General features: G+C 38.4%; 1 protein-coding gene across 2 annotated transcripts; it reads right to left on the bottom strand.

The window, feature by feature from the left end:
• Positions 1–6,089: 6,089 nt before the first annotated feature.
• On the bottom strand, positions 6,090–9,766 carry LOC149811374 (protein TIFY 9-like). Of its 2 annotated transcripts, XM_089993104.1 has the most exons (7): positions 9,578–9,755; positions 9,282–9,450; positions 9,077–9,167; positions 8,842–8,974; positions 8,125–8,182; positions 7,610–7,703; positions 6,090–6,377 (listed from the first exon to the last, which is right to left on the bottom strand). In XM_089993104.1, exons 1-6 carry the CDS (start codon positions 9,660–9,662, stop codon positions 7,652–7,654), a joined length of 588 nt encoding a protein of 195 aa, XP_089849230.1. In that variant the 5' UTR covers positions 9,663–9,755; the 3' UTR covers positions 6,090–6,377; positions 7,610–7,651. The 2 variants fall into 2 exon arrangements, with proteins under 2 accessions (XP_089849230.1, XP_089849229.1); XM_089993103.1 differs by lacking the exon at positions 7,610–7,703 and having other exon boundaries at positions 9,578–9,766.
• Between the last annotated feature and the right edge of the window lie 2,926 nt (positions 9,767–12,692).

The raw sequence follows: 12,692 nt of genomic DNA, 5'->3' as shown, positions 1-12,692 counted from the left end.
ATCCTCTTATTAAAGGGCTAGCACCGGGATTATATTCCAAACATGTATTGAGGATAAACTTGTTAAACTCTTTATTTTGACTTATGCATAAAGTGATTACATACAATTTATTGGTTTTCATTATAGTTGTTGTTAATCTCATAAGGATTAGAGATTTAACTAAGGATCTGTAGAATAGATTTGTAAAGGCCAATCTATTCATCAAGTCATTCCCATAAAGTTTACTGATTTATCGTTGTAACAAGTGGGAGAATGTTAGGATAAACCACACATCATGGTAGTTACCCACAATTTGATAAATTTTCCCCTTTTATGTTTCTTCCGATAAACATAGGAAAGATTAGGGAGGGAACGATTATGCTATATGACCCCCCCGCTACAGGCTATATAAATGAGTGTCAATAAGAAACCCGTATGCAGAGAAAAACACAAAAAAGGGTTAAGGGAGCAATTTACCTTTTCTGAGTTTTTCGACTAAAGAGGGAAGAGGGATCCTGCTTACCGACTACTTAAAGAGCCTGCGCTCATTAGAGGGCAGCAATCCAGCTGAGGAGCAAAGCTCATCCCGTTTCAGCCACCAGCACCGACCACCAGCCATCCGGTTCCTCAATGGCTTCTTCAGGTACACAACCTTCTCTACCTTTTTTGTTGTGCACAGGTCCCAGGATCCCAACAAGCCTTACCAACTCAAAATATTTGGAACCTCTTTCTTTTGTTGTCAATTGAGTCAAAGATGCATCAGACCACTCTCTAGTATTTTTGTCGTAATAACATGATTAATTCTTTTTGTTTTTCATAAAAAACATAAAAAAGTTGAACTTTTCAATAGGGATGGCGGTGGACCGGGAGAAATTAAGCCTTGCCCCACCTCAACCCATTTGAACCGAGGATGGAGTACATGAAACAAGGACGAAGGTTAAAATAAAAACCCATGCAGAGATGGAGGCGGGGATGGACTTACGCTTTCTCCCGCCCCACCCCATCCTCGATTCTCTCCTTGCCCTGCCATGTCTCTGATCATTTTTTAGGGATAGCAGTGGATCGAGAAAAAATGGGGCTCTACCCCACCCCATTTGGACTGGGGATGGAGGACATGAAACGAGGATGAAGGTTAAAATCAAAACCCATGCACGAATGAAGGGTAGGATTTTGAGATGGGGCGAAGGCGAAGACCTTCAGAACCATTTTTCTTGTGGAAATGGAATGATTTTACTGGGTCAATGCATTCTAGGTTCAATCGTTTCACTCTTAAGGTAAGTTTGAAAGAAAGAAAATGGTAGGAAAAAATCTAGTATGAAAGAAAAAATGATTACTTTTTCTATCATTCTAAATGAGAGAATTTTTGAAAGAAAAGTTTTTCTAAAAAAATGTGTTTTTTAATAGAAAAAATTCTTTCACCTTGAGGGGAATGGAGGAATTTTCAGAATAATTTTATTTTATTAGGCCAACCATTCACCCACAACACATCATCCCACAGGCTGCCATAAGAAGAGCTTTCTTCATTTTCAACTGCCTCCCATTGACCACCATTTTCAAGTCTCTCTCTCTCTCTGTCTCTCTCTCTCTCTCTGGCGTGGTCAACCACCCCTCTATTTCTTTGAGAGGGCTCATCCTCTTTCTCATATTTTCTCATATTTTTTATTTATTTATTCTCATGTTATATAAACAAGTAAAAATGTTTATTTAAAAAATAAGTATATCAAAACTTCTCATTGTTGGTGTCTGCGCAAAAGATGAGACAAAAAATACCTGAAGCGGCCATGTTCGTCTGATAATGGCCGATGAATGAACCCGGTCTATCATCTCTGAGACGTTTGTATCTTCAATCGATCACAGCTCTTGATGAGCACAGGCCCTCCAGCAGTGAGCAAGATCCGAGTCTCAAAATAATCAACTGTGTTGATTAGCTTCTGTCTTTCTGCCACATGGATCTCTCATCAATCCCATTTTATAGCATTAACCTTCATTAAGAAATAACTAAGATAACCGTTCCTTCCATATGGTAAGGTTTATCCGATTATAAGTGGGCAACTCCAACACTCATAAGTAAAATTTTCTCTTAGTGTAAGAATTTTTCTTGCTTACAAACGTGCCCTTAAACTGTTAGGCAAGGGCATATGTTGATAGTATATGATGGAGATTGATCATTAGTGATTAAAGGCAGTATGATATGTGCATGTGAATTATCCTGTAAGCATATATTCTTTTGAGAAAAGGTCAAAAGCTGAACTAATTGAGAATAAAATATTATGTTTGCTTCCTCACTTTCATAAAATTGTGAATTAGATTAATGCCCTGTTTGGAAACTAGGAGCTGGGATAGGAGTTGATGCAATTGACAAAAGTTTTTTTTTTCTGACAGAGAAATCCGGGGTTAGGCAGACCCCTTGCATTCGAACTTGCAGCGACCCAAACACAAGGTGACATGCACTAACTGCTCCTGTCAGACAAGTGGAACCCCTGTTGGTACATTTGGCAAAAACTTGGTCAAACTACCTTGTGCATTTGGGATAGAAAGTGAGGTCCACCCACCTTTGTATTTACAGTAAAGAATGAAATACACAGCTAGCTGCCAAATACAGGACTTGGCAGTTATCACTTCCTCAAATGATACTTCCTATCCCAGTTACTAATTTCCAAACAGGGCCTAAGGAAATTGATTTCATGATTGGTCATGCCACAATGGAGAAAATCAAGAACTTTATTTACAAAAACTTAATCTTCCTTTTATTTAATGAATGATTTGAGATTGCAAAGTTGGAAGCACCATGATGGTTTGGCTGTTGCTAGGCAAGGTAGGGTAAATAGCCCCTTGTGGAGTTCCACAAAAGCTTTTATTGGCAAAATCTCATTTTTCAAAAACTCGTGAGAAATTGAAAATTTTTCATAAATCTCGCATTTTTTTCAGCAAAATCTCAGCAATAAAAAATAAATTTAAAAATATAAAAAATATTTTTATAAGAAAATATTAATAAAAATCATTTTAAAATAAAAATACACTGTTTTTTCATGATAAATAGCTGTTTAAAACGTAAATACCGTGTTTAAATCACTGTATTTTTGATTTTTTCAAAAATCTCATGATATTTTGAAAATCTTGCGAGAAATTGCCGTTTTAAACTTTCAGGCAATTTCTCGCGATATTATCTCGAGATTTTCATAAATCTTGCAATATTTGTCACTATGATTCCAAATAAAAGTTTATTTAATAAAGTGTTAACACCCCTTTTTCCAACATCCAACCTTACCTTTTAAATCTCTCTTTAACATCGATAATAGTTTTGCCTTTGAATATATAACAAATACAAAAAAGATCCCAGTCTAATTGCCTTTTAACTGGTGGGCTCCCTAAGGGCTTAGGTGTCGGTGACCCAACCCAGGGTTTACCTCACAAAGAGACGGGCCCATTAAGTAACCCAGTTCTTGGTTAGGTTTCTTCATCATAAAGAAACATGCTATCCAGCTGTCTCTTGGTCAACTTGGTCACACCAACGTAGGGCTGCAAACGGGTCAGATATGGCAGGATCTTGTTAGATTCAAATCTGAATCCAAAATGTACGGTGTAGATCTGAATCTGAATTCACATATGAATCATATTTGACTTGGGAGTGTTGAATTCGGATCCAAAATTAAGAACAATAAAAAGTAAGCTCTTTACATGTAAAAAATGAAATTGGACCATGTTTTGACCCAGATGTACAGTGTAGATCCTTATGAGCGTCCAACTTGACATTTAGATAGGGTGGGTCAAATCTTAGTAAAGTAAAAGCACGTTTTTTGAAAAATATAGCACATAACGGACTCATAGGGATGGCAGTGAACTGAGGAGGGGGTGGGGGTCAAGGTCTCTACCTCCGCCCCGTCTCAAAATCCTGCCCTCCATCCCCGCACCGGTTTTGATTTTAACCTCCATCCTTGCCTCCATGTCCTCCATCCCCCGTCAGGGCGGGACCCCATTTTCCCCTCGGTCCATTGTCATCCCTAAAGAAGGATTGGGGATGGGACGGGGTGGGGGAAAGCGTAAATCCATCCCCGCATGAGTTTTGATTTTAACCTTCATCCCTGCCTCCATCCCCGTTTCATGTCCTCCATCTCCGGTCCAAATGGGGCGAGGCGAGGTGGGGCGGTGCCCTGTTCCCATCCCTAAGACCCCATCTTAATTGGATCTGACAAAGGCCCATTTTGTATTGACCAAGATAATGCCTGGGTCCAACCCATTGTTGTCAGTATCGATGCAAAACGGCCTGAATCGGCAATTCATATCATATTGTCTCAAAATCGATTTGATAATATTTTTAAATATTTTAATATTGTTTTTTAATTTTAATGATTTTTATATTAAAAAAGTAAAAAAGGCCAACTCAGCTCAATTTGGTTCGAGTCCAAACTCTCCTGTTATCTGACTTTTCAGGTTCAAAACCGATACTGACAACATTGGTCCAACCAATACTAGGACCCCTGCCAGATTAGCTTAGATCCAAGTATAGTTATCCAAATCACGATGAGGCCTGAGTGGGTTCGGATCTTTCTTAACATTGGTGTTGCCATGGTTATTAAATAGCAATGCATTGCCCGTGACAGAAGATCAATGGTCTAATCAATACTTCTCTTTATGTCACTAAATATGTGGGAGCTGGTAGTTGCTCTAGGACCACAAGTTTTGAACTGTGAACTAGGCCAAACTCATTTCACAAGAATGGCTGTTTAGAAGTGAAAAGTTAATGAAGCATTTGAAGAGTTTTGAGGGGTAGTAGAATTTTTTACTCCTTTGGCAATGTTGTCAGTATCGGCCCTGAATCGTTGGGCCACAGATTCATAGTGACAAACGTTAAAAACAGCAAAATATCGTCTTTCAAAAACTTGCAAGAATTTGAATTTTTTTCATAAATATCGAATTTTCAGCAAAAATCTCTGCAATAAAAAAATAAATTAAAAATATAAAAAATAATTTATATAAAAAAAATTAAAACACACACTGTTTTTTCATGATAAATTTAAAAAATGATTTAAAAATAAAAACACATGTTTTTTCACGATAAAAAGACGTTTAAAACATAAATATCGCATTTAAATCACAGTATTTATGTTTTTTCATACATCTCGCGATATTTTGAAAATCTTGCAAGAAATTGCCATTTTAAACTTTCAGGCAATTTCTCGCAAGAAATTTATGAAAATCTCACGATATTTTGTCACTGTGCACAGACTCAGCTGTATTGTCGGCCGAAAAATAATAATAAAACTATAATGTGTCAATCATAACGTGACATGTGTTAAAACCATTAAAATAAAATTTAAAAAAGTATTTTTGGTACTTTTATAATTATTAAAAAATAGCCCTATTCAGGCCTGCAGCGTATCAAATTTCTCTGCCCATACAAAGCAAATCGGCACCGCACTGATAACATTGGTTGGTAGCCTCGGGTGAGTAGGAAACCCTCTAGTTGGAACTTGACATGTTTTGACCAAATCTAACCCCATGAATGTGTTTAACATGGTCAAAATAGTAATAATCAATCTCTCATCCTATTTTTTCAATGTAAAAATATGATTTTATGAAAGGTTGAAAATTTACTGCATTGTAGTCGGTTGATTTTTTCAATCTCCGCAAAATCTTACATACACGTTGGAATAACATTTATGTAAAAATATTATACTATTTTACCAAGAGGTTCCTTACCAACGAGAGTAGCGAACACCAACCCTTGCATAGGCATTTAAAAATCAGAGTTTGACAGAGATGGTAATTGCCAATTCCAGCAATTATAAGGCTTTTACTTTTTTCAGTTATACAACTCCCACCGTCATCTAGCCCTTAAAAAAAAAAAAATCCCACCGACACCTACTACCTCCCAAATAACCATCTCAAATCGTAATCATAAATGACTAAGGCTATAACAGACATCCTATAACCATGCCATATTGTACCTCCATTTTACATTCTTGCAAAAGAATGGAGGGCATTTCCCATAACAATATTATTGCATAGCACAACAAAGTGTGTTCCAAAATGAGAAAAGGCAGCAGATTATTTTGAATGAGAGAGAGAGAGAGAGAGAGGTGAAAATAGATGTATTTAAACATACAAAGTTGAGAAATAAAGTATCATATAGGATCAGGCCATCAACATTGGATCAAAAGTTAGACCAAAGTCTCACTTCACATGAGAGTGAAGCAACTAGACAAACAAAAAAAAAGAGAACCCACTTGATGACAATAATCATCATCATCATCAAGCCTTATCCCCACTACATGGTGTATAATACACGTTAAGAAAAGTTAATAAATGTTAGAAACTCCAACATTTAAGCTTGAGCTGCCTCCAATTTCTTGTCCTCGTGGTCTGCGGCGTGCTCATACGGCAAGGTGGAAGTCAGCCTGAGAAAAGAGAAGGAAGCTCAGTTACTCGGGCCAGAGTGGAGTGGTTCACCTCTTTGTGAACATGAGCATGCAAAACACATTTGGTTGCAGACATTTTATGAGCATGCAAAACACTTCTTTTTAATTAGCTCACATGAGCCACGGGGTATCATTCACAACTCGTGAATCGTGATCTATTATTTTATCAATCAGTTAATACACGAGAATCGTGCCATGCATAACAAATCTCTCTCTCTCTCTCTCTCTCTCTCTCTCTCTCTCTATATATATATATATATATATATATATATATATATATATATATATATATAGGTTCTGTACCATGATACCATACGGTGGTACACATTTTGTTTTTATAGATGTAGACACCACCAAATGGTAAATCTAGCATAGATTTTATCATGTTTGACAGCGATAAAATTCTATTTTTGAGACGATGAAAATCTACAGCTCAAACTTCACGAAAATAAAGGTAGTTTAAAAATGGTATAAAATGTTATATTTTAGTCAACTTTAACACAAGAAAATAATAAAATAGAACATGCTGAAACATGATCCAATGGTCAGATTTTGCTTTTGGAGCTTAGATCTATGTAAATTATGTACCACCATGGTATATGTATATATATATAAGTGACAAACACCCTCATTTTTTTATGGGTAAGTTGAAGGCTAACCCTCTGTGGGATTCCAAACCGACACCCATGGTTAAGATACAACCTCGCTCACTGTGTTTCTTGACCTAAATCTCCAAGTTCCCTTCACTCTTGAAGCAATGTTTAACAAAGGAGCATAAGATGACATAAAATGATTTTTTTTTAGGGAAAAATGAATTATTTTTTTTAAGAAAAATATGGTTGAAGAAAAAAGAGCAGGTATTTGAAACGCATTTAGGTAAAAGAAGGCACTTAAATGTAATAGCACAAATGTTTTGGGCAGTTCTTTCTTTTTAAATAGCTGATAAGTTAGGTCTTTTTTTTTCTTCCAAATTTTACTTTATGTATAAATACTAAAATATAGTCTAATGAAAAAATGACGGTTTAAATTGCACCAAAATGTAAGTTAGAAAAAAGAAGGAAAATATCACATGGTTCAACCTACTTGAGCATAATCAGTCGGTAGGAATCCATTCATTGATATGTTGTGCGCACATCCGTACCAGAGAGTTAGCAAGATCCAAATCAAAACCGTCCTAGTTACAAGGATTAGGCGATCATGTCATGGGTTACCTGACCATATTGTAATGGAATATCCCTTCAATCTCCGCATCATTAAATATAACACTCGGTTGTTACTACTTGACCAGTCATCACAACACTACCACTGTCACAGAAAGAGAATGGGGATTTTAAATTGGGCTTTTATTCCGTGAATTTTTGTATGAATAACAGCAAAGCCATAGTAAAAACACAGAGTATATAGACCAGTGAAGCAATCCCTTCCTGCACAGTACAGAGTTGAATTCCAATGGGTCTAATGACTACAAAATAAGAAGACCAAGGCCTTCTAACCATCCCCACGGGGCTAGATTGGTGTCAAAAGGGACATGATAAGATAATTATCCTAAGAGGCCAGCAACTCCCAACTTGTATTAGCCTAATCTCATAAAGAGGAATGTTACTACTCATAAATCTAAGCTATAATATGGAATGTCCAAATGGGCAATGACCATCAATCTCTGAGAGCATGAGTGTGAAGAAAACTAACAAAACGTCACAGCAGGATGGACCAGACGCAAAATTACCTGTCCTTCCTCTTCTCTAGAAATCTCTGCAGTGACTTTCTTCTTGCAATTGGAAGGTCTGTAAATGCATTAAATCCCCACATCAGTGTCTCAGCCAAACATATGGTTATATAAAAGTATGTTCTGAAAGCAGATTTCCTGGAATCAAATCTGGTGGAATTCTTTTGGAGGCATGTTTTCCCTTAAATCCGATTCCATGGAATTAAGAATTTTGATGTTACCAACATCTAAAAATAGGGCAAAGAATGCCGTTGCCTCAATTTTTTGGTGTGAAAGATGGATTCTCTGATTCATGCAATGAACGACAGGGAATTCTTGATTCCACATGCCATAAGAAAATTAAGAAAAGGGGCGTTGGCGTTTCCAAAAGGTGATCAAGAGATCTTGTTTTCTCTTTGACACAACCAAATTCAAATCCCTTGGTAATTGGTTTCATTGAATTGGGTTGGACTAAGACGCCCAATTTTCATCAATATCTTTCTAAAAAAAATATAGGACTACTATGACAAAAATGGATTCCAATTCCACGAAATTCTACAAATCCAAACAGCACTTCATTTCAAAGGTGGAACCAAAATCTCAGTTCTGGCTTTGAACTCCACCACAACCACCAACGTAAGCAAGAAACAAGTAATTGAGAGAGAGAGAGAGAGAGAGAGAGAGAGAGAGAGAGAGAGAGAGAGAGAGAGAGAGAGAGAGAGAGAGAGAGAGACCCACCTTGGTTTAGTTTGTTGAGCATCTGGCCCCTGTTCGCATGGGCAGTTGCCGTGGATACAGGAGGCGTGGAGACCGCCGGAGCTTCTCCCGGAGGATTTTTCCCGTTCGTTGCCAGTTTGATGATTAACTCGGCCTGTGGAAACCCAGATTTTGTTAGGCAAAAACGGAACTAGTTTTCCAGAACTAAAAAGAAACGAAGAAACAAGAAAGGAGAAGGGGGTTTCGAACAAAAAACCTTATCAGAAGGAACGTTGAAGACGCTAACCGTCCCGTTGTAAAAAATCGTCAGCGGAGCGGTGCCCACAGGGATCTCGGACGAAAACCCACTAAACGAGTTCCCAAAAAGACACAATAAGAACCAAACCCGAGAAATCAAGAAAAAAAAATCACACAGAAATCTTCATCTCGAAAAACATCAAAATTTCCAGATCTCGACGTACCCGGACGCCCAACTCGACACGGGCAACAGGGAATTGAAACTCCGGCCGCATGCTGCCGGCCTGAAAGGCTCCTCCGGCGACCTACGTTCGACCGTTCTGTCTTTAGGCCCATCCCAGAGCACGCTCTTCAGTGCCTCGGGGTCGATCCTCGACGCCGTCCTCTGGAACCCTGAAAATTACAGCGCGAAAAACAAATTCAAGATCTTCCATGAGTGTTTTAAATCGAGATAAAGAAAAAGGAAAAAAAAGAAGTACAAGAACACACAGTATAACAAGATGGAAGAAATGAAACTCACTATGAAGAGATGGATGGAAATTTGAAAGGTTTTTCATCGCCGCCTGAGGGCAGAAGAAATCGACCTCGACGATTTCTTTTGTCATCTTATTTTTGTGTTAACAACAACGGAGAAGATAAATAAACAGACTACAAAAAGGAAGAACAAAGAATGAGATGAAGGGTTTGCGCCTCTCCTGTCTCTCTTTTTGTACAGGAGAAGAAGGAGAGAGAAGAAAAGAGGAAAAGAAAAAGAACGAGAAGGAGACGCGCCAAACACGTGGGGGAAAACCTCGCTTTGAATTTCGTCACGTGGAGTTTTCGTTTTACACGTGAAGAACCTTGACTTGGGCTTTACGACCGTAACGTAATTTTGGGTCGTAGTTTTTTTTTTCTTTTCTGGGGAGCCGTAGAGCGTACGGTGGGATTTTGACGCGTGGAGGAACTTGTGGTTGAGCACGTTTAATTTAACTGGAGGTAGGTAGGAGGCGCCGCGGAGGTTTGGTCCGGGATCTGGCTGCTGTTGGGAGAGATTTTACAGTCACGAATCTCGGTAAGGGATCTTCTAGAAGAGGGTTTCGCGGTAAAAATATCAATATATTACAAAAGTAATATATATATATATATATAAAGTAATGGATACGTGCTAAATGGTTTTTCGGCTCTTCATCTGTTTACAAGGAATCCCACCTCTGGATCATGCGTTTTTGAGAAAAAAAAAATGATATTTAAACCATAAAACATTTATAAAGATTTTAGAGAGTTAATTTTTTAAAATATATTAGAACCCACCAATGTGTGAAAATCAAACACTTCAAGAGCATAATTTAAATATAAAACAAAAAAACTGAACAACTCATTTAGCACGTACACATTACTTTCTCTTTTATATATATATATATAACCGATCAAGGTAGTAGTCTCTTTTGCCTGAAGGCCAAGGTTCGAATTATTCAAATGACATGGAGCTTAAAAGACATCTGCTGCCTAACCCCAACTTGCCTTTCAATAAATAAATATATATATATGTATATATATAAAGAGAGAGACCTAACCTATTAGGCCTCATTTATTGTTCTGCCTCAGGTTTTAAGTATTTTATCATAGATTTGAATCGTTAGATGTGTTTTGCATGCTCTATTTAGTTCGAATCGACTCTTGGATCATGTTATTTTTTATGATAAAATATGTTTTTTTGAATCGAGAAAAATAGATATATACCGCCATAGCCATTGATTTTGAATCACCGAAAAAACTGTATACATGTCAGATTTTGACGATCCAAAAGTCATTTCTCATTGCAGACCACATTTACGGTGTTAGATGTGAGAAAAAAATACTTAAAACATTGATTTTTAAAAGGGCCTAGTGACGCCTAATGAAAAAGGAGGCCTAACGAAAACATTACTCTATAGCCTACCACAAGTGATCGAGTGTTTTAGGTTATTTTTTGCAAAATTTGACCTCGCAAATGTGTTGGGCATGATAAATTTGCTAAGAAACGACATTTGAAACATGTTTTCTCAATAAAAATATGATTTTTCAGGCTTTGAATATTTTATAAAAATCTTAGGCTATTGATTTTTAAAGCCTATAAAAACCTACGTGCATGCTGGATTCGGGCTATTCAAGAGTGGATTGCTATAAAATGATCAAATTTAAGAAAAACATGAAAAAGCCTTAAAACACCTGATATGCCGACTATAGGTAGCTATCACCTAATATATATATATATATATATATATATATATATATATATATCGAGAGAGAGAGAGATGAAAACCTAAAAAATGGGCACTATGCTAAATGAAACATGTTATTGGATTTTCAATATTTTTTTTTTGAAATTCTGAACGTACAAATGTGATCTATCGGAATCACTTCTTGGAGCATTTGATTATAATGGATAAATAAGTTTTTATAATGTTTCAAAAATCAATAGCTTATAAATTTTATAATTTTTGAGGCTCCAAATACCATTTTTTCATCCAAAATGCATGATCCAAGTATTGATCTCTACTAAATCAATTATGCTGACACATCTATGGGTTCCAAATTAAGAAAACATCAAAATCCAATATCATGTTTCATTTAGCACGGTGCCTATACCAAGAACCAAGTTACTCAATGAGCCCAACCCCTTGCAATAGGATCACGACACCAAAGTCCTTAGGGAGTCCCACCCTGCACACTTGATGAGAGTGCAAAAATGAGACAAAGGGATCAACACTTTCTCCTCAAGTCCACTGGGTTTAGGGATGGCAGTGGACCGGGGGAAAGCGGGGCCCCGCCCCGTTTGGACCGGGGATGAAGGGTATGAAACGGGGATGGAGGCGGGGACGAAGATTAAAATCCATCCCCGTCCGGGGGTGGAGGCGGGGATGGACGTGCACATTTCCCCGCCCCGCCCTGTCCCCGCCACGATCCCCGCCTCATCCCCGCCCCGACCACTTTTCCCTGCAATATCCCCGCCCCACCCTGCCTCATCCCCGTTTGAACCGGGGATGGAGGACATGCAACGTGGATGAAGGCGGGGGTGGAGGATAAAATCCATCCCCACCAGGGAGGCGGGGCAGGGGTGGAGGATAAAATCTTGAGGCGGAGCGGGGGTGGAGACCTTGTCCCCCGCCCCACTGCCATCCCTAACTGGGTTTGGTAAGGGCTTGGGTGTCGGTTATCTCACCGCTGAAGTTTGAACAAATGTATAATTTTGGATTATAAAAAACACCTCATTCTCCATTACAAACATACCCAGCTTCAACCTCTTAGCTAAAGCGAAGTTTGGAGAGTCCGGATCCGGTGCCATCACATGGCACATTTTTTGTGCCTTAGGCACCTGATTGCCCTCCATCAGGTCATGAGCCCTACACCCGACAAGCCCTATCCCCAAGATGGAGGTGTTGGATTAACCACCACGATTGACGTGGTGGTTATCCACGATGTGGATACATCTAGGGGTGGCAATTTCTGACACGACCCGCCAACCCGCCTCTTAGACGGGTTCGGGTTGGGCTTAAGCCAACCTGTTTAATAAACGGGTCGACCTGCGTAACCCGTTTATTAAACAGGTCGGGTTCGGGTTGGGGGTATGCCAACCCGCCAACCCGGCTGACCCGTTTAATAAATGGGTTAGGCGG

Source organism: Nuphar pumila, chromosome 17, assembly GCF_984573655.1.
Source record: "Nuphar pumila chromosome 17, dmNupPumi1.hap1.1, whole genome shotgun sequence".
Taxonomy (NCBI): Eukaryota; Viridiplantae; Streptophyta; class Magnoliopsida; order Nymphaeales; family Nymphaeaceae; genus Nuphar; species Nuphar pumila.
Note: the sequence above shows the minus strand (reverse complement) of the source record. Positions and strands in the feature narration are given on the sequence as shown.